The following is a 27,309-nucleotide window of genomic DNA, read 5'->3' as shown; positions in this document are numbered from 1 at the left end:
AGCTGATATGCATTAATTCCCTGTAGTACACAGCTCATGTTTGACACGCAGTTTTAGGAGCAGCTCTTCAGTGTGTAATGGCACCTCCTCTTTTCTTCACTTAATTCTGTCTGAGATGGTGTATATGAGCAGTTGGTCTTTTGAGGAAAGGAATTTATTTTTTTAAGTGCAGTGTACAGAAGATTGACCACATGGAAACACTGCCAAGCAGCTTTCATTCTTCAAAGTCTTAAGATTAATTTGGACCTGTTAACAGGGTAAAGGAAGATGTCTTTGGTGCCCTATTACCCATTAAAGAGAAAGCAGCAACACTGCCTTCTGGGTTAGTGTCAATGACCACAGTGATTGATCTGGCTGTATGATCTCTGAAAGGAAATGCACTTACAAGTAATCTTTATTTAAAAATAGTTGACTCTAAAGAGAGACAACACCTTACTTAAGCAGTCTGTTACAGCTGTTAAGGGAATCTCTTAAGAGACATTATAATACATTTATAATACAGACCATGGTCTCTGCTACAATTAAAGCAGCTTTTCCTTACAGTTACTGGGGGATTGTGATGGGGGTGTTTATAGAATAGCTAGCATTGAATTATTTATTTCCAAGGGAGTGCAACCTGAATATATGCAGTGTCAAGTGATTTTTCAGGCTATTGAGATATCGTAGTGCTGCAATGAGTACAAAGGAGGTGTGTAGTAGATAAGGGAATGAGAGGACACTGTTACTTGATGCTTTCGTGTACTAATTCCAGGATTTGAGAAGGTAATGTGGAAAGAAATTCAGATACAGATAAATTGAATAATTGTTTGTGTCAACAGTTTAATTTGTGTCTTGAAATTTGCTTTGTATATAAATGAGTTACCTTCTTTTTTTATTACTATCAGGAGTTAATAAAAAACCAGGAAAATTAAGCTCATCTGTGCTGCCCAAAAGATAAGGAAAATAATTCTTTTCATATTAAGCTCTACACCTATGTAAAGAGTGGAATATAAAGCAAAATTTGAGGACATAAATTCCTCATCATTGTGGTTTTGTCTGTGCCATTGTATCAAATCAGTCACAAACAATCTGGGCTGCTTGCAGCACTCGCTTGCATTTTGCCTTACTCAAGAAAGTTGCCCACCCCTGTACTCCCCCTGCACCTGTCCTCCTTCCATCAGTGGAAATGGTGCCAACAGACTTTTAAAATAAAGGTTACCTGGATGTTTTGAAATCCTTCTGAAAGCCCTTCATTGTTATGATTATATCTCTGCTGCAGTCACTAAAATGTCTGCAGCTAGTGCAGGCTTATCCAAATTAGCCTTAAACTGGCTGTTGTGGGGAGGGCTGGTAACCATCACCATGGTGACAGTGAGCTGTGCCTGGGAAGCCTACCTGCTGGCTAGGGCAGGAAAAAATATCCTTGGAGTTCACCCCCACAAAGCTTTGTGCTGCCTTGGCTGCTGTTTAAAGTTAGCTCATGTGGGTGTTTGTCAGCCCGTGCCTGTGAACTGTAGGTGTGTGCTGGGTGACGCACTGTGTGCTAGCACAGAGAGATCCTTCCTACGGCTGATGGGAGAGATGGCACTGTAAAATATTCTCTCCACTGCTCTTGATCACCTACAGGATTTCTGACATTTTTAATTTTGTGTACTAACAGGAGCATTCGGTGGCAGTGGCAAGGAAATGCGAGTTTGCTTTTTTCCTGAACCAATGCTCGTGTAAATGAATGAGTTGGATTTGCCCACCTGAGCATGAATGAGGTTTCCTCCTCAGTCTAGGCCACAAGACTGTCCCTCTTATGAGCCATTGTGTCTAAAGTCCCTACCTCTAGCAGTGGATATTAGATCACAATCTTTTGAACATATAATAAGACTGAAAAAACTAGTGAGACTAATAAGAATGAGACTGTAAAAGTCTTTTTGGCTTCCTGGTTGTCCATGCAGGTCAACCTTAATTTTGAGGGGCACTGACTGCTTTTCAGCATGGGATTTCTCAACATGTCAGTGCTTGCCAGGTTCTGGAGACCAGCATTCACTGACTTCCTACTAGCAGGGGAGGTATTTGAGGGGCCTTCAAGTTTGTTAGTCAACTCATCTTTTGAGTATTAAGATAAATCCAAAGCTGCCTGGCACCACCATTACCTGTCACACAGAGGCAGCAGGTACATTAAGCACATATCTTTTAGTATAAGAAAATTAATGGCCTTTCATCTGTTTGCATGAAAATATGGTTTACTGTGACGGTTACCAACCAATAATAGAACATGGAGTAACATTTTGGTTACTAAGGATTTTTGTCCCATCAGGTAGGGGGCCACAAAATGTGCCTTGACAGGAAGAAATATGAGAATTGTGAAATATAAAGGATAAGGTATTGTATAACTGTTTTCCACCTGATGAAATTTTTGGGATGTGGCAGTGGGAAGTGTAGGGTTTTTCATATATATCTGTGTCAGTCTGTTTCTTTCTATGAATATTCACAGTGGGAGTCATTCTTTTACTTGAAGCAAACTCAAGAGGTTTTTGGGCCAAGGAACCCTACTGAGCATAGCAGGTCAAACTGTTGTACTGTTGCCCCCTGCAAAAACCTTTCAGCTCAGGGAAACATTTTCTAGCAGTACAAACTGAAAAAAAAAAAAAAACCAAAAAAAAAACACCCCCAAAAAAACCAAACCAAAACCCAAAAAACACCTCTGTGGCTGCTTCTGAGAGGAAAGTCCGTGCATAGGCAGCCCCTGTGCTTCCACCTTCTTCTTCTGTAGCATACATCATGATAATCAATAGTACTGTTTAGCTTTTCTGTTCTGCAAAGCACTCCTTTTATCTAGCCTGAGTTATTTCCTTGACAATACACTTTAGATATCTTACCTCTCATCTCTGTGCAGTTAGAGCAACGATCATGTATGTGACTCTGTCAGAGTTCATGAAGGCAAGACAGTGCTGATGTTCAAGAAGGCACTAATGGTAATATTTGAGAAGACCCGGGACCTACTTGTTTCTTTAATTTTGACATTATGTGTGTTACACCATTTTAGTCCCTATAACTCAAAATATTCTGATATTTGGATGAAATTTCACTACGTGCATTATATTTTTGAGTTAAGTTTATGAATTTCCTGTGAAAAGCAGAATTCAAAAAGAAAAGTAGTCCATGTGGCATCAACATAAAATGTTGATTTCCTCTATTAACCTTAAAATTTGCATTTGACCCAGAGGCTAGGGAAATAACGTTTAGTGTTTAATAAGCCTTACACTGTCATAGCAGATTTATCAGTGTCTCAGGCTGGCTCATTCTTCCAGATTAATTTGTTTGTTTCTTTGTCTTTCAAAGGCCAGCTCACTGGAAAACATTAATTTGGAGACTGGCTATTTCAAAGGCATTATACTGACAGGAACTGACTGTTAAGAGTAATGGTTCTAACCAGTACCACTCCAGCATCAGCTTCTGCTTTTGACGAAGCCTGTCTTGATACCTGCTCCTGCTTCTGACAAACCCTGTTTAGCCTCTGTCTACTGGAGGGCGAAAAATCTTTTTAGGCTTTTAAAAATATTTGTCTGATTGTGTCAGCTTCTGAGGCAGCCCTACTTCCATTTCCCTTCTGGATGTGCTTCAGGACCGGACTATAACAGAAGCAATCTTTTTTCGAGCAAATACAAATGATATACAGCATCCACCATGAATATCATCTACTTTGTGGAATTAAACTTTAGGCTTTATTTAGTAATTCTTTATATTTTCTAATTGTTTCCCCAAGGTGAAAGCTTCTTAAATACATAATTCTTGCATGAATAAAACCAAATGTGCATGATGGCAGGAGAGAATCACAGCAGCCTCGTTTGTTTTCTCTGGACTTAACAGCTCTTATCTTGCAGTAGTCTTTAAGCCAAGGAGATTTTGGAGGGTGTGCTGCAGCTGAAGTCATTTTTGCTGCCCCACAGAAGGCTGGACAAGGACAAGACTCCTCCCTGCATAGGACCTGTCCTGTATTCAAAGCTGCATTCAAACCAAACCGGCCAGACGAAAACACAGTTATGTTTCCCAAGACCTGTGCCATTGTAATAACATGTTCATCACATTCAACACTTGATGAGTTTTCTTGCTAAAGAGAAGCACTTTCTTGAGAAAAATAACAATGCTTGTGCCATATTAATATTCCCAGGCACTGCAAATTCATGGGAAGGTTTTACACTGCTACTGTAGAATACTAACTGTTACAAATTTTACCACCGGAGATTTTAAGCAGCAAGTGCATATTCAGGCTGGTAGTGCTTTACTATATGCTACCCATAAGCATGGCTTTATTGCTTTATTTGTCATATGCCTCCATATTCTTCCTATTTCAGGAACAGCATTTTAAAATGGATATTTTTTCTAAGCATATTAATTATTAAAATATATTGTGGTTTACGGTATTTTTTCCCAGAGGAAGATAAGGAAGAGATAGTGTATTTTACATTACAGTGCTCTTGCAGCAAGTTTGCTAGTATCTGTGAAGAAAGTTTTGATGAAATTAAATAGGTAGAAAAAAATATCATGGAGTGTGCAAATGAAACAGCCAGGAATAAACCCTTTTATGCAAGACTCACACTGAGAGTCTGATGAGCTTTGACAATTGGAATAAATTATTTTGTCTGAAAGGAGATTCCGGTTTAAAAGATAGGATAGCATTTAATCTTTCAGCAGTGTTCATTTCTCAGATGAAAATAAAAACCAAACCTTTATGAAACAGACCAGGTAGTCTTGTCCATTTTGACCTTTTATCTCCACACAGCCATCATGCTCTCCTTTATTATGGTCTTTCTGCCAGTTCCTGCTGCAAGAATTCAGTCAGTGGAATGATTTCTTCTCTGACCAAGCAGTAGGGAGGACTGCTGTTGGCTGACTGCACACAGCTCTGTGCACAGCCCAAGTCTGAACATGGCATGTAAGTGACCCTCTGTAGCTGAACACAATACCCAGTAAGCAGAGGAAAGTGTCCCTTCCCCAGTTCTCCACTGCAAATTTGGCAGATCATTTTCTCTATTTTCTTATGTTCCTCTGCACCAAGTGACAGAGGAAAATAAGGTGGCTTTCTGTTATGTCAAGGGCCTTTTGTTTAGATAGGATGTGGCTGGGGAAAAAAATCTTATCTTGCTGTATGTTGTACAATGCCTTAAGGCACTACTGTAATGCGCACAAGCAGTAATAAAAAATATTTCAGTCACTATTAATCATAGATTCAGTGGCATAAAATAGTGATATGTTTATTTGTCTTCTTCCAGTCTTAACATTTCTGGAAGTCATCTGACTGAATTTCAAGTGCCTGATCTTCCCCCTCATCTGCATTGGCTTTCCACTGTAGTTCTTACTGATTTATTGTTAGAGGAGAATCCACTGCATGCATGCGTTCTTTTCTTTAATATTACTTCTTTCTGGTATCTAAAAAAGATTCTTAAAATAACCTCATAGTTACTTACTTGGATCCAAATTCCCCAGAAGACTTTGCAGAGAAACAAATGAATAAGCTGTAGCTTTTAAAATTATGTATTTATCCATTTATAATTTAATATGCATGAGCTTCAATATCTATATTTAATATAATGGCATTCCTAGGACTAAGCCTTCTTGAAAATGGTGTGTCAAGATTTAATAGATTACCAGTATTTTCCCCTTCCATTATTAATATTATTTTGTTTGGCAAGTATTTGCAAAATGCATCCATATCAAACCATGTATTTTTCCAGTTCCCTGTAAAATAAATCATCCCCTGCCATGGCACAGAGTGAGCCATGTGGGCCATGGGATATTAAATCATGACAGAATCATAGCATATTCTGCATCGGAAGGGACCCACAAAGATCATCAAGTCCAACCAACTCTGAGCCCTACACAGGACACCCCAAGAGTCACACTATGTGCCCTGAGAGCATTGACCAAACCCTTCTTGAACTCTGTCAGACTTGGTGTTGGGACCACTTCCCAGGGGAGCCTGTTCCAGTGCCCAACCATCCTCTGGGAAAAGAAACTTTTCTTGGTATCCAACCTTAACGTCCCCTGACTCATCTTCAGGCCATTCCCTTGGGTCCTGCCACTGATCACCAGAAAGAAAAGATTGGCGTCTGCCCCTCCTCTTCCCTTCACAAGAAAGTTGCAACTGCAATGAGGTCTGCCCTCAGTCTTCTCCAGGCTGAACAGATCAAGTGACCTCAACCACTCCTCATACGGCCTTCCCTCAAGGCCATTCACCGTCCTCATGGCCCTCCTTTGGACACTCTCTAATAATGTTTTTTTTAATATTGTGTCACCCCACACTGCCCCCAGCACTCAAGGCTGCCCCAGTGCAGAGCAGAGCGGGACAATCACCTCCCTTCCCTGGCTGTTCCTGATGCCCCTCAGGACACGCTTTGCTCTCCTGGCTGCCAGGGCACAATGACTCAAATTCAACTTGCCATGGAGTGGGACCCCCAAGTCCCTTTCTGCAGTGCTGCTTTCCAGCATTTCATCCTATCTTTCATTGTCTACACACACAACCAGGATTGCCACATCCCAGGTGCAGAATCCAGCACTTGCCATTGTTAAACTTCATACAGTTGGTGATTGCTCATCTCTCTAATTTTTCAATGTCTCTTTGCAGGGCCTCTCTGTCCTCAAGGGAGTTAACAACTTCTCCCAGTTTAGTGTCCTTAACAAACTTAGCATTTCTTCCAGACCTGTATCCAAGTTGTTAATTATCATGTTCAAGAGAACTGAACTTAGGGCGGACCCCTGCAGAACCCTACTAGTGACAAGTTGCCAGCCTGATGTCACCCCATTTACTGTAACTCTTTGTGCCCGACGTGTGAGCCAGCTGCTCACCCATCACATGATGTCTTTATCCAGATAAATGCTGGATGTTTTGTCCAGAAGGATCCTATGAGAGACAGTATGAAAACCTTCGTCGAAACCCAAAAGATTACATCAACTGGCTTCCCTTCATCACCTAGGTGATCATCACCTTCATCACAAGCAATACTTCCCCATCACGAAGCCATTCTGGCTGTGACCGATTACTGCCTTGTCTAACAGATATTTTTCAATACTTCCCAAAATAATCTTTTCCAGGATTTTACCGGACACTGAAGTCACATGCAGGAGTAGCTCCTTCAATTACAAATTTGAAGCAAGTGTTGTCAGATAAAATGGTCAAAAAGTACTTTCCTTTAATGAAAAAGTATGATTAGTTGGTATCCAGTATTTTATTAGCTCATCAGTGCTAGTAATGATCAATAGTAATTGACAGGTATATTAAGTGAATTACTAGTAAATGAATTAATAAAAGGGATACAGTAAAGTATGGATGTGTTTCTGGGGGTCTGTTATCTAGATCCTGAATGTGAGAAGTTCCTGTCAGGCAATGCTATCTGTCATTTAAAGGATATACTCCAAAAGCAGTGTAGATAGAATCACCTGGGGACTGGTTCCTTCACAGGAAGTTAAAAGTGTGTGCCCCAAGTCTGTCTAACCCATGGATTGCTTGCTGCTGGGTTGTCTTTCATGATTGACATTCAAAAGCAAATGATTACGGGAGCCCATGAAGGGTGGTATTTTCAATCCATTTAACTTCACTGTCATTTCATGGAGTATTACTGTAATTGATTATTCATATGTATCACACAATCGTTTGTCAATAACACCAAATTGTCTGTTCATCTAATGAGGCACTGAATTGAGATGAGCTATAATTAATAAAATTATAAAATAATCAGATGATGAATGGAGAAAATTCCATTCTGAAGCATAACATTTTTTCTACAGATTTTATATGCAGTGCTGTAAGAAGCAAGCAGAGAAGCAATATTACAATCTGCTATCTTGTTCAGCGGTAGTGCTTGGAGTGCTGGTGTGATATGCGATTTTTCTTAACTGCCTCAAATAACTGAATGCTTCTTGCTGTGAAGAAAATCTGAACTATTGCTATCATTCTAGTGTGAAAACATCAGTAAGAACTGGATGATTCTGGATACACATTTGAGGAGAGAAGTTTCTGATCTCTTTATGTTTCCCTAGCTATTTTGAAAGGCCTTGTGTGTTTTGTGTAAGCTCATTTCAATGCCTTTGACGTTTATTTGCTACAGCTGACCAACCTCTAAAATTAAGGTCCTATTTTGTTAGTGCCACTAAAACCACAGGGAGCCCAGCAAAATAAAGGCAAATGTTGGTGAGGGTTCTCCTGCAGAAAATGCCTTTCTGTGCTCTTATTTACGTCAGATACTATCAGCAAAGGCATTTTTATAGTTTTAGGTAGAGAAAGTGAATTCATTAGATCACATCAGAACATCTGCTTAATTTAACAGCAAGGCATTAATGCTATTTTCACAGTAGCTACAGCTGGTACTGACAGATCAGGTACAGTCAGGATTTGGGAGAGAGGATGTATCCCTATAGTTGCCCCATACATTCCTAGCTGTGGCATAAATCGTCTCTCGTTTTCCTTTGTAGCTTATTTAGACTTATGACAGTGACACTTCCAAGTTCAAGGTTAGGCTCTTGTTATCAACCATTTTTGAACTGACCTTGAGACCCCACCCGCTCATCTCTTTCTTTTGGAGCCCTTCATGCATTCCTTCATTCATTGTGCTGTGTATGTGTCCCTGTAGTGAAGGGAAGTCAGAAATTTAGAATTGTTCAGAACCCAGCCATGTGTGCACATTACCTCCATGCATACATCTCATTAGGGGAGTGCAATTAGCAAGGAGCTAGGTCAGTCTCAGATTAAATGGCAACTCCACAGACCACAATGATGACTAGCAGTTAAAATGTATAAGATAACACCAGTGCGACACCAATGAAGTTTAAGTAAAGGCAAACAAGCATTGTTTAGGTTGTCTTTAATGCCACAAATTCTATAAGCAGAGACTTTTCTTCTACTATAAGCTCGTCTATTAAACCCTACATTAAAAGCAATTGTGGAGCTAGCAGAATGTTATTTTCTGCATATTTACTAAGAAGTTGCTGTATTTCTATCCCAAAGTATGAAATTAAGTGCCTCATAAAAATTGTTTGTTTTTCTCTTACATTTCTGGTTTGGGGTTTTTTCCCTATTGTAAAAGTTTGCCATTAACACCACACTATCACAACTAATCTCTGGGAAGATATGCCAATGCAAAGGTGAAAGTAAAAATATCTGTGCTGTGAACTGGTTCTGGGACTGAACACCTGAAGTGGTTTTTCAGAACTAAAAATAAAATTCTGTTGAGCACAACTCTGTATATTTCCATGATAACTTGAGCAAGCTGTTTCTTGATGCAAAAAAAAAAAAAAAAAATAAAAATTATGGATGTCAAACAGGTAAATGGTGAACCCAAAAGAAATTTCTACTGTGGAAAGATCATAATGATAAGAATAGGAGAGTTGATGTTTCAAATCACGGAAATACTTTTAATCTTACATCCTATTTCTGATGTTGTTTTTAAAGTGCAACGTAAAACATCAGCAATGGGTAATTGGACAAAACAAAAACTTTCCACCTTTTGGATATTTCCCAAAGAAAGGAACTATTGTCTTGTCTCATGCAATTCTATCTATTCCTCCAACTTCATTTATTTTTAATGTTGCTAAATGCTTGTACTCCAAAGAATGATTTCTGAAAAAAATTTGTCTCTTACCTATTTCTGTCATAAAATAAATTATTTTAACATTTGCTTGATGCTTTTTATGTGATTGATTTTTTTAAATGGAAAACATAATAGGGACCGTTTGACTGATAGATGTTAAATTCTTACCACTATAACTTAAATTTTACTCTCTTTTCCCGGTGACAGAAGCCCTGACAAAATTATAAAACGATTAAAGTGATCTAAATAAAATGACTGCAATAACTGACCAGTTTTTACACTCAATCCTTATCATAAACACTTTTCTTTTTGAAACAAGGTTTTGTGAAGCTTTTTCACCTTTAAAAGCGAAACTAAAAAAAAAAAAATAATAAAAAATGCAGCTTAGCACAGTGTGCTTATAAATGAATCAATGCCCTAATTCTCAGTTAAGTGTGGACACATTAAAACCTGTTACTCTGCCAGTTTGGTGTACAGCCATTGTGACTGTGACCAGTGGTGTTGGGGCAAGTCAAACCTGATGCCTTCTGATACTGCTGTAAGATTCAAAAGAGAAACACCCCTATGGAAGAAGAAAAATGGAGCTTTCATTTACTGCCTTGGTGACTGCAGTGAACTTTGTTCCGGTTTACTGTGGAGGGAGCAGCAATATAGCCTCTTTCCATCATACATCTCCCCACGCTGACAGCTGGGAAAACTGTGTTTGCTCCACTGAGCAGCCCGGAACAGGGCTCCCCAGCTCCAAGGGGTGGAAGGAGGTGACACACTGCCCTTTCCCCCTCCCCTGCTTTGGCCCTGACCACCTTGGTCCCCAGCCCAAAAGCAGGATTAGCACTGGCATTGCCATTGCAGCTTTCCTGCTTGTTCAAAAAGCCTTTGGCCTCAAAGCCTTGTGCAAAGGATGTGAACAAGATCAGACAGAAACTATTCCAGACAAGGAGAGATTCAGTCCTGCAATGTGGAATGTTATGAGAAGCTGTCTTCCCTGGATTATGGAGTTTAGCGGTTAGTTATGCTGTGGTAGGAAGCATCTTTGCAAAGGTTTTGTGAACACTGTTCTGAGTCATGTGCAAGGTCATAAAGCAAATTGATTAGCTGGAATTGATTAGCATGGAAAGCCACTGTGAGAACTTCCATTCTCTATGAGAGTTCAGTGTTCATGAACTAATTTTACCTGTTGGGATACAAAAAGAAGTGAAGTCTCATGCTCATCAGCTTTGCAACAAGTTCAAATTTAGAAAAGATCAGCTGATTTCTCCAGGTTTCTAAGGTAAATGGAGTAAGTATATATGTTATGGATAGTTTTTATGTATGAATGAAACATTAAACCAAGAAGATGTCTTCTCCATGCTGAGAATGATCATTACACAGTCCATTTGCCATGGGCTGGTATTTGTCCCGTGTCCTTGTTTGTAATATTACTTCTTCATACGCACTACAATGACACAATCAGCTTCCTACAATACTCATATATTTAAGTACAGAGCAATATGTGACCAAGCATGTACAGAGGTTTTACTGTCACTGGCACATATTAGCCTTGGGTTTCAATCTGTTTGTAATTTGTAGCTCTGGAGTTGCTTCTCAGTATTATTGCTTGGGATTCTGAAGATATGGAATTCTGTTGAAACTAGGTGTTTTTTTTCCCTCAGCAATCACAGAACCATGCAGTTCTGTGATTGCTGAGGGAAAAAACACCTAGTCTCAACAGAAAAAAGGTCCAAGTCACAAGGTAGTAGAAATTAGAGACTAACAGTAAAAGTCTATCCCAGATATGTCAATAGAGAGCAGACTGTAACATTCTTGTGAGCTTGTATTTGCCTTTTAACATTTTAGCGTGTTGTTTATGAATGCAGGTAAGTGAGATGGAGTGGTGATTTGACAAGTACTGGGGATTTGACAAGTACCATACCTCAGCAGGGAACAATCCACTGGTATATGAGATCTGATGTCTTCATCATCTCCAAAGGGTTTTTCATTCTGAATAAAGAGTAATAAATTTCTCACAGGTGACAGAAAAGGTGCAAGGCTAAAGAGGAATTTCAGTGATTAAGAACTGACCTGAAAAATAGGTGTAGAGTTGATACTTCAAATATAGATCCTGGCACGAAAAAAAGGAATAAGAACACCATGAGAATAAAAAACAACACTGAAGTCAAGGCTGGCATTGCCTGTGTAACAGATGGAAGAGGTGGTAGATGAAAAGAGAGAGGATCAAGGCTTCCTATTATAGTCTAAAGCAACAATCCAACGCATTTGAATTAGCTGTGCTCCACAGAGGGAATGGGGAGTAAAATATGAGGGTAAAATCAAAATAACTGTAGAGAAAAGGAGATTCTGATGGCAATGCATTGGAAAACTGGATGGAAATCAGCCAGGAAAGGAGACAGCAAAGAAGAGAAGTAGCAGATAGGCAGGGGAAAAATTAGGACAGGAATAAGAAATATGTTCCTTGGGTCTGAGACAAAGCCATGGAAGTTTTTATATCACTGGAAGAAAAAGAAAGATATTCCAGACAAGAATCAAGGATTTAGCATGCATGGTCTAATCTGAAAGTGTTCCTATTATGCTTTTCCAGAGGCTTAATAATGTAATTTGCTATAATCTCTGTAGAAAAAAATTGAAGTCATCTATAGCAGATTTTCCACACATATGGTTTATTTAGCATATACTTAAGTGATTTTATTGGCAAAATAAATATAAAATTTTCTACAAATAGAAAGAACACAAGTAGCTCAAATAAAAAAAGTAAATCCCAAATTTCTATAAATTTGTCACAACAGTTAGCTAACATGGTAACAAGCTGCACTGTCACAGCTAGTACACAGCAAAGGGAAGTGAAAGTTATATGATTATTACCAATTATTTTACATCAGTTATGCCAGAAGGGTCATGATGTTGCTTTTTCCATCGTCAAAATCATGTAATAGAAGGTAGCCTAAGCTACTCCATAGAATGTGCCCTCCCTGGGTGTGTGTGCTGTTAATGGGAACAGTACGTGTTTGCTAATCAGAACAGGAAGCAGAATGAACATGGAAGATCAGGACATACTTTTCATTTTTAAAATGACTCTCAAGATCCAGAGGGAACATATGCGACTACACACTTCAAAATAGATTTGGAACTTTCATTTGTATTTCCTCTTTATTTACACTTACTGGTATTTGAAAAAGTTCTGCAGATTTCAAAAATCCAAGGACAAAAATCTTTATTGAATCCAAGGTCAATAATCTTTATTGAAGGGATGTATTAATTGATCAGCCATGGAATCAAAGGATTCATACGTTGCTACAGCATTTTTGCATCCTAATAAATCTGCACATTTTAAGATTTTTTTTATAATGAAAAGATATAGAAAGAATTGTGAATATAAACCCCAAAGATTGATAGGATAAAAGTCCAGGAAACCTACTATAACCATTAAGTCTGAGCTCTTGCCAAGGGCCTTCTCAGAATTTAACTTTTTTCAACTAGGATTTTTAGAAAAGAGTCTGGTTTCAACTGTGCATTTTGCAAGGCTGAGGAATTCATTACACTGCTCAGCATATGACTGCATGGTCAATGACAGATTATTAAAACAGCAAAATAAAAGATAAACATTATTTCTAATCTGAATGTGATGAATATCAGCACTGAACAACTGAGGTTTTTACTCCATCCATTTTCTAAGTGTTTTATATTGTCTAAGTTACTTTCCTGAAACATGTACTCCATGTCACCAAGCCATTCCTGAACTATTTTTTGGTAAGTATATGGAGTGATCGCTAAATGTTTCTGGGCACAAGACAAAAATTTTCATTTCTTCAGTCTTTTCCAAGTTTTTTTTCTGCATCTCGTATTCAAGTGATGAAATATGAACATTAAGTTGAACTGCAGCCACTGTCTCAACCAGGATTGTGCCAGGATGAATTGCAGAGGAAATGTATTCCTGATAAATTTTACTTCTGATTAGCACAGATATCAGCTCTTTTTAACTTCCTCCTCAACTTCTGCCTTACATTCAGAATATCCATTAGACAATATTAAATTGTTAAATCAAGTATAGCCATGATTCTTTGCAGTAAGTAGCAAACCTCTCTTGGAGTTCAATGGAATCAAGATTAAGCGCTTTGGCTTTTCAGGGGTCTGACATCTTATTATTTGGTATCTGGACTTCTGTCATCTGCCATTGTTTTCATTATTATTGCCTGCTATGTTCCTTTCAACAAGTGATGGATGCTTATTGTTAACAGTCTTCCCATTGAAGCTTTGTTCATATTCTGAACTAATGCATTTTTATATGAGCTCCTTTCATGGATTCAGAAGAATGCATATAAGAATATAATCTTCTGCTTTTAAGAATACAATCCCTACTTACCCCTTGCAAGATTCTTTTCCCTTGAGAAAAAAGTATTGAATGTGATTCTCAGTAATGTAGTCTGATTTTCTCATGCACAGTGTTAATGAGTATGTCTATTCTTAGTACAAGGTCATAAATTACTGTCACCTAAAAATTTCTTTTTTTCTCCTTTGCCCACTTGCATTTTTTCGATTAGCATAGGATTGTTATAAAAAATAGAGAGCTGAAGAAGGCTTTTTTTTTATTATTGACATTTTTCACCATTACTAAATTCTGATTTAACTGTTTCCTTGCTGCTTTTCTCACCCATGCTGACTTTTTGTACTTACTCATATCAGTTGAAATCTTTTATTTCCCCCCTGGCACACCAACAGTAGAATACAGCTCAAACACACAGTTCGACTTTTTTTTTTCCTATGTGTTCTGATGTATTGGAGTAGTACATGCACATAAGTACATGTGCATATATTGTACATGATGTATACCTATACATGCTCACAATTCTGAAATGGAAAAATATGCATTAGAAAATCAAAAACCATTATTTAATTTTTAAGATTTGCATCACCCAAATCCTTTTTATATTTTAGTTCATTATGCAGCTATAATGTATATTGGAAAATATGATTTTTTGTTTTATTTTAGCATATTAAAATACAATCTTAAAACCAAGATCATTGCTTCATTTTAACCTCTTTTGTTATACATAAGGGCATGCTTCAGATCTCAGTGAAAAAAAAATATACAGTTTATCTATCTTCTGTTAAAGATTGGCAGTTTTACACTGAAATATTTATTAAAAGTGAATGTCTCTACATCTCATTGTCTGGAATGCAGTGAGGACTACCTGAATATAAGCTTTCCCCTGACAGCTTAATCTATTGATTCTCACAGTGATGCTGCCTGCCCCTTTCACAGAATTCAACAGTAGGTTTTACCATGCAGTGCAAAACGTGGCTTCTGGGAGAGACCAGGCTGGGAGGAGAGTGCGAGGAAGGGCTGTAGCAACTCTGCCATTCCTCCCAGATAAGTCCATAGGGGCTTTGCGCTCACGTTGTTAAAGCTTGCTCTCTTCTTCAGGCTCATCTCATTTTGTGGGTGAGAGAGAGAAGATGAGACAAGTACAGAAAAAAGCTTGTACAGGATTTCCTGGTGAAATGACTCAAATGAAATATAACTCATCATGAATTAGTGATGAGTAAAGGGACTCAAATCACCAGCTTCCTATGTGTTCAGGATATGTACTCGTATTGACATCTGAATACCTGAAGCTTTTCCTTCTGGAAAAAAGAATTAAAACAATATAAAAATAAAAATAAAAATAAAAATAAAAATAAAAATAAAAATAAAAATAAAAATAAAAATAAAAATAAAAATAAAAATAAAAATAAAAATAAAAATAAAAATAAAAATAAAAGGAAGAAAAAAGGGAAGGGTAATTCATTGCAAGATCAGTATCCTTTCCTATGTGAATATTTCCCATCATTGTTAAATAAATATAAATTAATAAAAAATATGCCAGAAAATGATTACTTAACAGAAAATTAATTGTCATGGTCACAGGAACGCAACACTGCCTTTTCCTCTAAAAAATGTATGTGTGTGTGTGTGTGATGCACAGCAACAGACTTTGTGCCAAACTGAGAAATGTTAAATTTAGCTTGCAGAAAATAGCATGTCTAGCTAATACAGCTGGAACCCATCTTGGGAAAGAAAAAAAAATCCCCATTATGCATGAAAATGAAATATCAGAATAGCTGTGACTCTTGCTGCATATTAACTTCTTCGGCTTGCGTACAGCAGCTAAAACTAAAAAAAAAAAAAAAATTAAAAAAAAATTAAAAAAATTGGTTTTCAGGTGTATTTGTGAGATGGCTCCATCCTGGGGAAGGCCGGTGAAGTAAATAAATAAATAAATAAATAAATAAATGAAATTCATGGCCAAATAAATTAATCACCTCCCAGAAGAGCGGCCGCTGTCCGCGGTGCTGGCGGCCGGCGGGCGCGCGGAGGGGCGGGGCGCGGCGCGCAGGGGGCGCGGCGGGCGCGCTCCCGCCGGGGCCGGTTCCGCGCAGGCGCCTCCGCCGCCGCCTCGCCGGGAGCGCCGCCCGCCCGTTGAGTGCGAGGAGCGCGGGCGAGCGCGTGCGAGGGCAGGGCAGGGCCGGGCCGGGCGGCGGGAGCTCAGCGGGCACCGCCGGCACCTCCATCCCGCTCAGCGCCGGAGCCGCCAGCAGCACCGGAGCGGCCGCGGCAACAGCAGCGGCTTGTACAGCGGCTTCTCCCGCGCCCGCCGCAGGGCTCTTCTCGTTCCTTCCCTCCCGTGGCTCGCTTGCTCCCGCCGGCCGCTCGCCCGGAGCGCACGGGATCTAATTTGCTGACGAGCGCGCTCCGCGGAGGAGAAGGAGGAGGAGGAAGAAGAAAGGGCTGTTTCCGTGGCTTTGTGGATGCTCTACTTTTCCTGGAAATGCAAAAGATTATGCATATTTCTGTCTTCCTGGCTCCTGTGTTGTGGGGACTGATCTGGGGGGTCAATTCTAACAGCATACAGATCGGTAGGTGCCCGCATTTGGGGGGACCCCGCTCTCCTCCCGGCGGATCTCCCGGTCCCTCATCCCCGCCGGTGTCACTCGGGCATTCCTGTCATGTCGCCGCGCGCCCAGTCTCAACCGCGGTGCCCGCCAGGCGCCAGCGAGGTCCCCTCGCCTTTTGCCTGGCCACAGCGCCCGGCCCCCGCGTCCCCCGACACGGGACGGAGCCGCGGCCGGGAGCGCTCCTGCAGCGGCGCCCCCCGGCACCCGCGTCCAGCCCGGCTCCGCGGCGGGCAGAGAGACCTGGTGCCCCCACCCGCCTGATGCGTGTGTGTTTCCCTGCAGGGGGGCTGTTCCCGAGGGGCGCCGATCAGGAGTACAGCGCGTTTCGGGTAGGGATGGTTCAGTTTTCCACCTCGGAGTTCAGGCTGACTCCCCACATCGACAACCTGGAGGTGGCCAACAGCTTCGCCGTCACCAACGCCTGTGAGTAGCGGGCGCTGCCAGCCTGCCGTGGCGGCGGGGGCGGGGCGGCTGCGAGAGGTGCGGCGGCGGGTGTGTGTGTGTGTGTGTGCGGGGTTTGCGGGGTACGTGTGTGTGTGTGAGTGTGTGTGAGTGTGTGTGTGGGGCTCTGTGCGAGGTGCGGTGCCGGGGGAGCCGCCCCGCCGCCGAGCAGGTGCGGGAGTGCCCGGCCCCGTGCGAACGGGGCGCGGGGTCTCGGTGCGCCCCCCAGCCCTCCGGGAGGTGTAAAATGGTTCCCGGCGGCTCCCCCCGCGCGTTACGTAAGGCTGCGCGGCCCCAGGGCTGCCCGCAGCGCTCCCCCGCCGCCCCTGGGCTGCCCACGGACTGCGGAGCACCTCGGCGCGGGCAGAGCCGAGGGGTGCGGAGCGGGCGACGGAGGGCGATCAGCCATTTTACGCCGCGCGGTGCTGCGGGCTCCATCTCGCCGCCCGCTCGCCCCCCGCCCTGCGCGCTCATGGGCGGCCGCGCTCGCCGCCCGCTCTGCCTCGCCGGGAGCCCGCCGCCCCCGCGGTTCCCCCGGCGGGGCCATGCCCAGCTCCGCCCTCGCCTCGGCGGGGCCCGGCTGCACGCGTGCCGCGGGGCGCGGAGCACATGCGTTGTGCGGCAGGCAACGGGGAAGGCGGGGCGGACCAGCGCGGTCGTGGGTAGCGCGGAGAGGAGCCCCGGGCGGGGCAGCGAGTCCCGCAGCGGTGTGCGCTTCTGCCTCCTGTCGCTGGGCCCGGCGGGTGCCGTGTGACCCCGCGGAGCGGCGGGGCCGGCCGGGCGGAGCGCTGCCAGGCGTGCGGCCAGGCGGGGCTGGCGCTGCCCGTGCCGGGCTGAGAGCGAGGAGCCGCGGCCGGCGTTCCCAGGGCGCTGAGCCGTGCCCGCCTTTGCCCCGCTGCCCTCCTTGCCGCCCGTGCCCGGCTCAGGCGAACCCGGGGTCCCCGCAGCGGCGCGGGCGGCAGCGAGTGGGGAGCGCGCTCGGTGCCGTGCCGGCCGCTCCCGCCCCGCGCCGCGCTCCCGCCAGGCGTTTTCCCGTCCCTCCTGTGAAAAAGACGTAAGGGACGCTGAACCGGGAGGTTAGCAGTCAGCGGGAGCAGTTCCCCTCCATTGGCGACCTTTTTTTCTTCCCCCCAATTCAGCTACCCTGTGCGGTGGTGCTGAAGAGGGGCGGCTTGGCACAGACGCTGGGATGGGTGGTGCAAGAGCTCAACTCAAAGCTTTCAGTGGCATGTGCGAGGGTACGAGGGTATAGCATCCATAGCTGAAGGCAGAAAAGGTCAGAACTGGTAATCAGCCACAGTAGTGCTAAATTGTTAATCTTTGCAAACTGCTTGGATAGTTCTTCCTTTCTTAGGTAAGGGGGATTTGTATCAACCAGAACCGCATGTGGTCAGTATTTGCAGATGTTACTTGGACTGTTGATGAAGTAAGTGTAGCAGCTTACATGGCATTCTGCAAAAATGTGACAGGTCTTTCTGTGTTCCTCAATTCGGTGAAGTTAACAAAACCCTGGAAACAGGTTTTGGAAAACACCAGATTTTTTTTTTTCGTACTAGCAGTAGAGATGAGCATGATCACCTTGTCTTTGAGAAACTAAAGGTTATGTATTTTTCTCCCAAGACCATCAAGTGCTTTTGACCAGCGTTTGTGTGCGTTTATTAGCCTTGTTCTCGTCTCTCATGGAGAACTTTTACAATACTCAGATGCTTTGTGTAAGCTGTAGACTGCAGTGGTGGACTTGGATGCTTCCATCAGAAAAGAGATGGATACCATACATGTGTTGGATTTTCTTTTGTCTGAACCTTGTCCAAGGCTTCAATTTTCAAGCGTTTGAAGAGCTCCAAATGAAGACATGAACATGTACTTTTTTTTTCCTCACCTCAGTTACCACAGATGTTTTAGTCAAGTTATCTTGTGCATTGGTTTTAATTGACTAGTGAAGCGTGCACTTAAAATTTGTATGGTGTCCCCTCAATTACCTTCCCAGAAGGGTTTGGTTGGAGAACAAGGAGTTCCGAAGACAAATATTTGGCGTACAAGAAGTAGAATTTAGGGGCTGATTGTAGAGCACTGCATGCACAAATGGTTAAGAAGAATCCATCTCTTTTTTTCCCTCTATGCTTGTTCTCATTTGAAATACTGAACATTCTGCAGGTTGGTTTTGTTAGGGTTTTTTTTGGCTTTGTGGTTTTTTTGGAGGGGGAGGTGGTTTATTTTTTAATTTCTGAAATAGTGTTCTGAAATAGTTTTATTTATGGAATAGTGTTCAAATAACTGGTGCCCAAAACCAGCACAATGAAACAATGCAAATGTGAAAGAAGGTCACAGAAATGTCGGATAATATTAACAGGAAAATGCTTCGGTATTTACCCAGGTGTTTTACTCCAACACGGCGATTGTCCTGCACAGAAATGAAGTGGCAGGCTTATACCATAATAAAAATGATGACCATTTTCTGCCCAAAATTGGCCACCAAAATATTTTGGCTCAAACCCCTGAGCCAGCCATGTTTGAGGCTGCAGAAGCTCTGGCTGGTGTGGCAGAGGTGGGGTGCAGCCCTGCCCACTAGTCCGGACCAGGCACCCGCAGCTGGGAGCACCTGGGGTCCTTTGTGCCACTCCTGCCTCCCTCCCACCCCGGTAGCCTCAAGGCAACAGCACACTACTCTGTCTGCTTTAAAAACAAACAAGCAAACAAAAAGCCCATTGTAAAAATACATGAAAGTCTTCAAACTAATTTTCAGTTAGTTTGAAAAAAACTAACTGAGAAAAACTAACTCCTGCTCGGAGTTTGTTTTTGGACCAGATGGTTTTTAGATGAGCCAGCGTTGCTGGTACTGCTTTCAAATTAGGGTCCTAAATTTCAGAAAGGAGGAGATGGTCATGTACACCTGAGTAATGTTCCAAACAGTGATACTACTCAGTCACTTAAAGGTGGCCAGAAAATGGGTGTAGAAGTGGAGTGGACACTCTGTGAGTAGGTAGCCTTAACTCATGAAATGACTGCCACTTCAGTGGGTGTTTCACCTCACCACCAAGAGATCGTGTCACGATGTGTTGCATGACAGCAAATTGGGCCACAATTCTACTGATTTTGACCAAGATGGATGGGCCACCTTCATGTAACCTGGGAAAGGAACACCAGTCAATTATGTTCAAAAAGTAGCCTTAAAAAATAGTTAATTTGTTGGACTGTTGCATCTCTGCAAGACTGTGTTGACAGGTCACTGGGAGTAGCTGTTGGAATCTAATTGCAGTTTGACACTTCTTAAGTCAGCATCACTAGGAAGCCTAGTGGTTTAGATTGAGAGTTGATGCATGTTTTTTTTCGGAGTAATGGCACAATTAAGAGCAGTGTTTACTGCCATGATTGCAGTTGTACCTTTCAAGAGAAGTGGGCTGGGCTTAGCAGTGTGTGAGAATTCTTGGTTCATTCTAGCAGAACCTCCTTGGTTCTGTTTGTTTGTTTTAACAGCTGGAGCAAAGATACAGCATTGGAGGCGATTCATGGGGCAGAATGGAACATATCCAAACCACTGGAACATATCCAAACCACTGGACTTCATTGTCCTTCAGCATAGTGTAGTTGAGTCTTGTCCAATTGAAGAAGTGTTGACCGTCAGTGATACCGGACTGTTTTAAAGTTTTTAATTCTGTCAAAACAAGAAAGAAGGAAAGTGATGAAGATGAAGTCCTTTCATCTTAAATCTGCCTACCCAAAAACTTCAGGGGTAGTTGTATTGTGTTCATATTTTAGAATTTAAAGGATATTGGAGTCATTTAAAGAGAGGTTTCCTATGGAGTACTATAAAACTGCCATAACAAGTTTTTTTGTACAGTAGTTTGAGCACAGAGGCAATATATGTACAATCTTGGATGTTTAATCCTGCTGGCTCAAGAGTCAGCGTTGAGCTTTGCTGTTTTAAATCAAGCCTTACAGCTCTGCAGGGATCACTGCACCATGACATTGTGACAAGGGGATGCTGATTCATGCATAAACCTTAGATCCTTTCATTATATCTTCAACCAGCAGCTGTGAAAACCTATGAATATCTGGCATGTTGCAACTTGAGAGTCATGGCAAAGGTTTCCTTGACCATTTTGGAATATAATGCTATAGCTTTAATTCTTAAAGAAATAGCATTGAGCATATTGCTGGCAAAATGCTTAAAGCTTAAGGAAAAATAAATATCCTTTAGTGGGAAGGATGGAAAAAAATTAGACATGTTTATTTGAATTAAAATTACTGTGGACCAAGCCGAAATGTATTTCACAATAAATTCTTAGAACTGATTTTAAGGAGAGAAAGAATTTATTAGCTGCTTGTGTTTCAGTTCATTTGTATTCTTGGTCCTTCTCATTTCCTTTTCACTATAAGACATTTCTCAGGCTCAGTGAGCAGATGCGAAATAGGTTCTGTGCCTCCTTGTAATTAAAGTGGTCAGTATCAGATGAGTTTCTGCAGAAAATGATACAATATAACCAGGATGTAGCTTCCTGTGATTTTTCTTCTCTCAAAACATTTCTTCTCTCAAAATTGATTTCTGTAGCAAACTTTAAACATTCTTCTACTCCCGAGAATTCTTCATAAAGAAATCTGAGGTATTTATTGTGTGACAGTGCTGTCCCTGCTGTGCGTCTTTGTGCCTGGCTCACAGACCATTGTCACACAGCCCTGATCCAGAATATGGGCAGATACAAACCCAAGTTTTCTCTTGCCTGCTTGACTTTCCAAATTCTTATTATGTGATTACTGCAATAATCTTGTCCATAATATCTGAAATAATTTACCATGCAGTTTTGAATACAGTACATATATATATTTTACTCTTAGAAATCTGAAAGTGAGTTATGTTTAATAGTAGTTTGTAAGTAGTTTAGCAATCAAGCCTTAAATATGCCAATCAAGCTTGCAAATAAACCATTATTATCAGTCAATCTCTTCAGTATATGTGCTTATCTGTAATTTTATTCATATATAATGTATGAAAATATATTAAATTTTTTCTGTTTATGCTAATGGAAGTTTTAATTTGCGCTGACTTTGAAAGGTGTGATTGTCTGCACATAGTTGGAGATGTACTTAACTCCTTGTGCACATAAGACTTCCTTTACTATCCTGTATGTGTTATGCACCCAAACCAAGCAGCACTGCACTGAGTGATGCTGTTACTGCTGGTTTCTTAGTTCTTTTCTTCAAGCTTTTAATGATTAAAGTATTTTTGAGAATTAAGACATATTTAACAGAAAAATAATTCTTTTTGAACAGTTGATAATTACTAGGAAAGTATATGATACCTGGGAACATATTAGTTTGAAAATGTATTAAATTAGGTAAAGACTATTCTGTTATCATTATCTTGAAAATTCAGATGGCATAATGTGTCAGGCATCTTATGTGAAAACACAGTTAAATAGTTAAAGACTATTTTCTTTAGGAAATTATAATTATAAATTAATTAATTAAAGATGAAATCCTATATGCTGATAGGACTAATTTTCAGGAAACTAAAAAGGGGACATAACCCACAGTAAACATGTATGTGCATATACAGATAGTCATGCATATTTGTATATGCACACGTGTATGTAAGTGTACACACATATATATTTAGCAGAGTGAACAGCAGTTTGTTTTGAATGTCAGATAAATCAAAAGCAGGACATTGGTTAAACTCTACAATCCATTTTCTGAGGAGGATTATCTGAGAGCACTTACTAGTAAGCTAATTTATCTCTTTAAGTCATGTTCTCATGCCTGTGAGCCAGGTGCATGAATTAAAAAATTTGTATATTGAAGGCTCATGCCCATATTCTGGAAACAATGTTACAACAATTCAAGCCAAGGATTGTCAGGTCAGACTGAAAATAACACTGGAAACATACCCCAAAAGGTAAAAAATGCAGTTACAAACTCCATATGTATATGTGAATGGGGGTTTTATGTGACAGTTAAGCTGCAACTTCTGTTTCTGAAATGAGCAAGATTTGTCCCATTGTATTTTAACTGATCATTATATTTATCAGAACATGATTACAGTGGCATCTGCTTTTAGACGACTGTGGACAAGGGATTAATTCCTTTTGCCAAATAGGTTTCTGAAAAGGTATAGGGCAGAAGTCTGTATGTTTTTATACAAAATATATAGATTTGTAGAGCATCATTATTATTTTGTCTTGAAACCTTTATGTTTTCCTTTGGTGAGTTCATAAAAAGAATTTTCATTGACTATAAGTGCATATTAAATATAAACCTGTTTAAACTGAAAAAGAGCGTTTATTTAAATTAGTAAATAATTTCAATAATGAATTCTGTATGGATGAGCAATAAGGAGTGAGTAAAATCATAAGATAGACATTGTGAAGGCATACTGTGAGTCAGCTCGACAGTAAAGAGAGCAAGCAGGTTTTAAATAACCACATGTTGAATAAATTCTTATTGAACCTTCTAAAATCAATAACTGTGCTTAAAATACAACTATTGTATTTATTTGTGTGCACTTACAGAGTGGTATAGATGTCTTTTGAAATAGTGTTTATTTTTGTTTATTTGTCTGTGTACGGCACCACCATAGAGCAATTTTTACTTTCTAGTGCAGCACTGCTGTGCACCCTTGCTTAACAATTATACCACCACAAATATTTGATTTTTTTTTTCTTCTCTTTTATTGTTTTAAGAAAGGTTCTCAGATCACTCAGTTTATGGGGGGATTACCTTTTCCCCACCAAAGTCCCCATTTGGGCAGTGAATATAGAGAGTTAACATGCCTGTCTTGAACCTGATTTACTGTACAGATACCTAATGCATTTTTCAATGGCTAGTCACGTTATGAAAAAGTGTGAAAAAAAATTTGCAAGACAGAGATATTCACTGTGATTCTACAGCAAGATGTGGTTCAGCTCCAGCTATTACTATCTCCCACTACCTGCTCGCAAACCTGGCTTGGAGAAATTAATGGGATTTTTTTGAAGGTTGAAGTGTTACGTACAGTTCAACTAAAGGTGACAGACTCAAGCTAAAGAAATGTCTTATTTCCACTCTAATCTACTGTTTTATTTGATATCAGTGGAAAAATATTCAGGTCTGTATTCGTTATCTTGAATCAGTGTGGTTGATTTGTATATTTGGGATGCTGGGTCTGTAATTGAATTACCAGTCACTTCAGTTAGTCCATGAACAACTTACTGGGCTTTACTGCACTTGGAAATAGCATTTTCATTAGTTAACTACAGAAGATAAGTGTTTTTGCATTTCACTGTTAAGAAAAATAAAAGAGGAGTTTGCTATTTGGGTTTTAAAATGGGCATATTTTTCCCCAATTCTTCCAGTGCACAAGAGTAGGGCAAAATTCTGTAAAATGCTAAAATGCCCTGACACATAAATGTGTAGTCACACAACTGTTAGAAGAGTTTCAAAGCTCAATAAGGAACAGAGGCTAATTTTATAAAATTTTCAAAATAAGTATATGAACATGGGTTTACTATTCTATATCACCTACTCAGTTTAATCTCCATTTCAGGTAGTTAATTTTGGAAAAAACCCGTAATTGATTTGGTGCTGCATTTATTCAGACTGCTGTGGTTAAGGCTATCACACCACTGTAATTTCTTCTCAGTATAAATGAGATTAGAAGTTTACAAACATGACTTGGGCTGGAAAAAAATGCCTCTGTTTATTTCAAATGGTGTGAACTGATTTTCTTTCACGCACTTTGAAGATTACAAAGAACAGATTTTTTCTAAGCACATGGTATGATAGAAAATTTAAGTAGCAATCTGATAGGTAATGCAGAGATTTTTTTTTCCTCATCATCTGTATGGGAAAGTCTGCTTTCAGGGCTCATGTCAGCAACAGGGTGAGAGAGCTCAGCAGAACAGCTTTGCAGCTGCTTTGCAGCATGGAGAAGGGATTTGCTTTCTTTGGTTTTCTGCCTTTTATGAATGTATTTGGAAGTTGTAGGACTCTGGTTTAGATCCATAAAATTAAAATGCTAAAATGCTTTACCATTCCATGTAATGTGGATCTAAATTATTTGAATGTGTTGTATTTCCCTGTATATGTGTAAACTATCTCACAATGTCTGCAAATGTATGCTGATGAAATAGACTGTACAGCTCTGAACAAGTCAGATTAATTTGTGCAATAATCTCATAAATCTTTGAAATTGAGGTTGTTGAGGGTTAGCTTGCTCAAAATGTTTCTTCCTGATACTAGGCTATGAGTTGTTTTTGACAAAATGTCTTCCAAGCCAAAATGCTGATTTATATATATTTTTTTTTTTATTTTCCCCTCTATGAAAGTCACAAATTCCATTACACTGTGCTATTACAGTCTCAGAGGGGGTTCTTTGTGCAAATGTGAGTTCTGGCAAGCAGGAAAATGTTCCTGCATGACTGTACCTTGGGCAGAGACCCACTGATATTTGACAGTTCATTCCAGGTGTAATATTTGTAAAGCAGGGTGAATAATTTGCATGATTAGTGCATACCAGGCACATGCTTAAATAAACTACACTAATGCTACTTAGAGCAAAAGCAGAATTGATCCACAGTGGAATTACAGGGAGTGGTTGTACAGGATGTAACTTATTTTATTTCTCTTGTCCATGTCAGGCAGAAGACCTGAATTTTAACCCTTTGTCTTTAGTTTTCAAGTTTAATGCCCTTAGCACTTGTTTTGATGTCAGATTCTCTCACTATCTCTTACTCTTCTTCATTTTTTCTGCCTCAATTAATTTTGGTTAAAAAAGCTTTATTTTTGCCTAATGTAGGGAGGAAAAAGTAACTTTGAGATTTTGGAAGCAAGAAGACAATTTCTTGTCCTTTGTTATTATGATAAAGCATAGAGGAAAAAAACTTGTTAGGAAAATTCAGTTATATGAATTTAAACAATTGCTCAACCAACAAATATTAACGGGCCGGATTTATACACAGCATTAAACTTTTGAAGCCATTTAAACTGAACAGTTGGAAATTCAATCATATAATTTTATTACATTGAAAGACTAGATGGATTTGAGGGATCAGGAAGACGAGAATATGAGTCACTATATATATATATTGCAGAATAAGTAGGGTTTTAATTTCACTCTCAGCCTTACATCTGCTCCATTTGAAGGTGCTTTCATTTGGTGAGAGTGGAACATGCTGAAATTCTTCAGAGTCGTGACTGAAAAGTCATTCAGTGCTTTTACCCACTAATCGGATTTGTTGATGTATTCAGCAACCTGATCCAGTGATCTGGAGTCCAGACCAATAAGACCAGGCTATTTTCACCCAAACAAATAAATGCTCAAGCTTCTGCTAATGGTAGTACACAACCAGATCCAAAAAATTATATTACTTATTTCTTCTGTATAAACACAGAAAATGGATTTGGTTCTTTTGTATGTGGAAAGAGGCAGGCATTAAACAATTCCTAAAAAGTGCAATAATGTTTGAGCACCTATCTGACCTACACAATATTTTTTGCAAACTTTCTGGCACATGCTCATATAAGACCCCATGTTTGTTTGGTTGTTTGATTGGGGTTTCTTATTTTACATTTTCCTTAAATTCTTTTTCAGGTTTCAGTACAGAAATCTTAGAAAATTATCAGACCATTTCAACACAGTTTAAGTATGTAAATAGAACTGCTAGCTAAAAATGGGAGAGTTTGGCCTATGCTTGTGTAAGTGAAGGGGAAAAACATAATGCTACTCCTCTCCATTTTTTTTGAATTTGATCTTGGATGTTGTTATTTAATGAAATATTTGCATAAAGTTGAAATTTTAATTTTCTCTTATCTCCTCTTTTTACTTGTAGCAAAATGTGTTTTACTGTGACTGTATAAAACCTTGACTGTATAAGTAGCATACTTCTGCTGTAGAAGTAAGCCAGCATCTGTGGGCTGCAAATACTGATTTTGTTAGCAAGTGGAGCGCTTAATGTTTCTTTGAGCTTACGTCCTTACTTCTATTTCAATATGATAAAACCAGAATATATTCTTTGAGGTCTCCATTTGTGGAGGCACTTCCAATTCACCTACCGATAAAGTTCCTGAAGATGCAGTTTGTGTCACACTATCTTGTGTTACCTCAAGGGGCAGCTCCAGAAAATGGGAGTGTCAAAAGTTCTGTGGCACATCTGGTAGCTTACAAAGGTCCTTCAAGTACTCCAGTGTTTGAAATGGTGCTTGGAACGTGTACTTTGTAACGTCAACAATTTTCTCAGCTTCATAAGAAAAGAACAAGTCTGTAAATACCCGAATGACCTTTGTGAACTCTGACATTTTTGTAGGTACTGTTGCAATTACTTGTTTTTTTGGTTTTTTTTGGTTTTTTTTTTTTGTGGAGGAAGACACAGATCATTTTAAGTCATGATTTAGTCATTCCAAATAAATTCAG

General features: G+C 40.3%; 1 protein-coding gene across 7 annotated transcripts in view; it reads left to right on the top strand.

Moving 5' to 3' along the window:
• The first annotated feature begins 16,056 nt into the window (after window positions 1–16,056).
• GRIA2 (glutamate ionotropic receptor AMPA type subunit 2) overlaps window positions 16,057–27,309 on the top strand; it is an 87,461-nt gene continuing 76,208 nt past the window's right edge. For 2 of the 7 annotated variants that reach the window (XM_066186071.1, XM_066186072.1), the window contains exons 1-2: window positions 16,057–16,445; window positions 16,767–16,907. In XM_066186071.1, the coding sequence (XP_066042168.1) occupies window positions 16,358–16,445; window positions 16,767–16,907 (229 nt within the window). In that variant the 5' untranslated portion in view covers window positions 16,057–16,357. The remainder of the gene's footprint in view (window positions 16,446–16,766; window positions 16,908–27,309) is intronic. The other 5 variants (XM_066186076.1, XM_066186073.1, XM_066186074.1 and 2 more) reach the window with 4 other exon arrangements.

This window comes from Chamaea fasciata, unplaced genomic scaffold (assembly GCF_029207755.1).
Source record: "Chamaea fasciata isolate MVZ Bird 193981 ecotype frontalis unplaced genomic scaffold, bChaFas1.0.hap1 SCAF_6, whole genome shotgun sequence".
Lineage (NCBI taxonomy): Eukaryota > Metazoa > Chordata > Aves > Passeriformes > Sylviidae > Chamaea > Chamaea fasciata.
The sequence above is the reverse complement of the archived record's forward strand: the minus strand, read 5'-3'. Positions and strand labels throughout refer to the sequence as shown.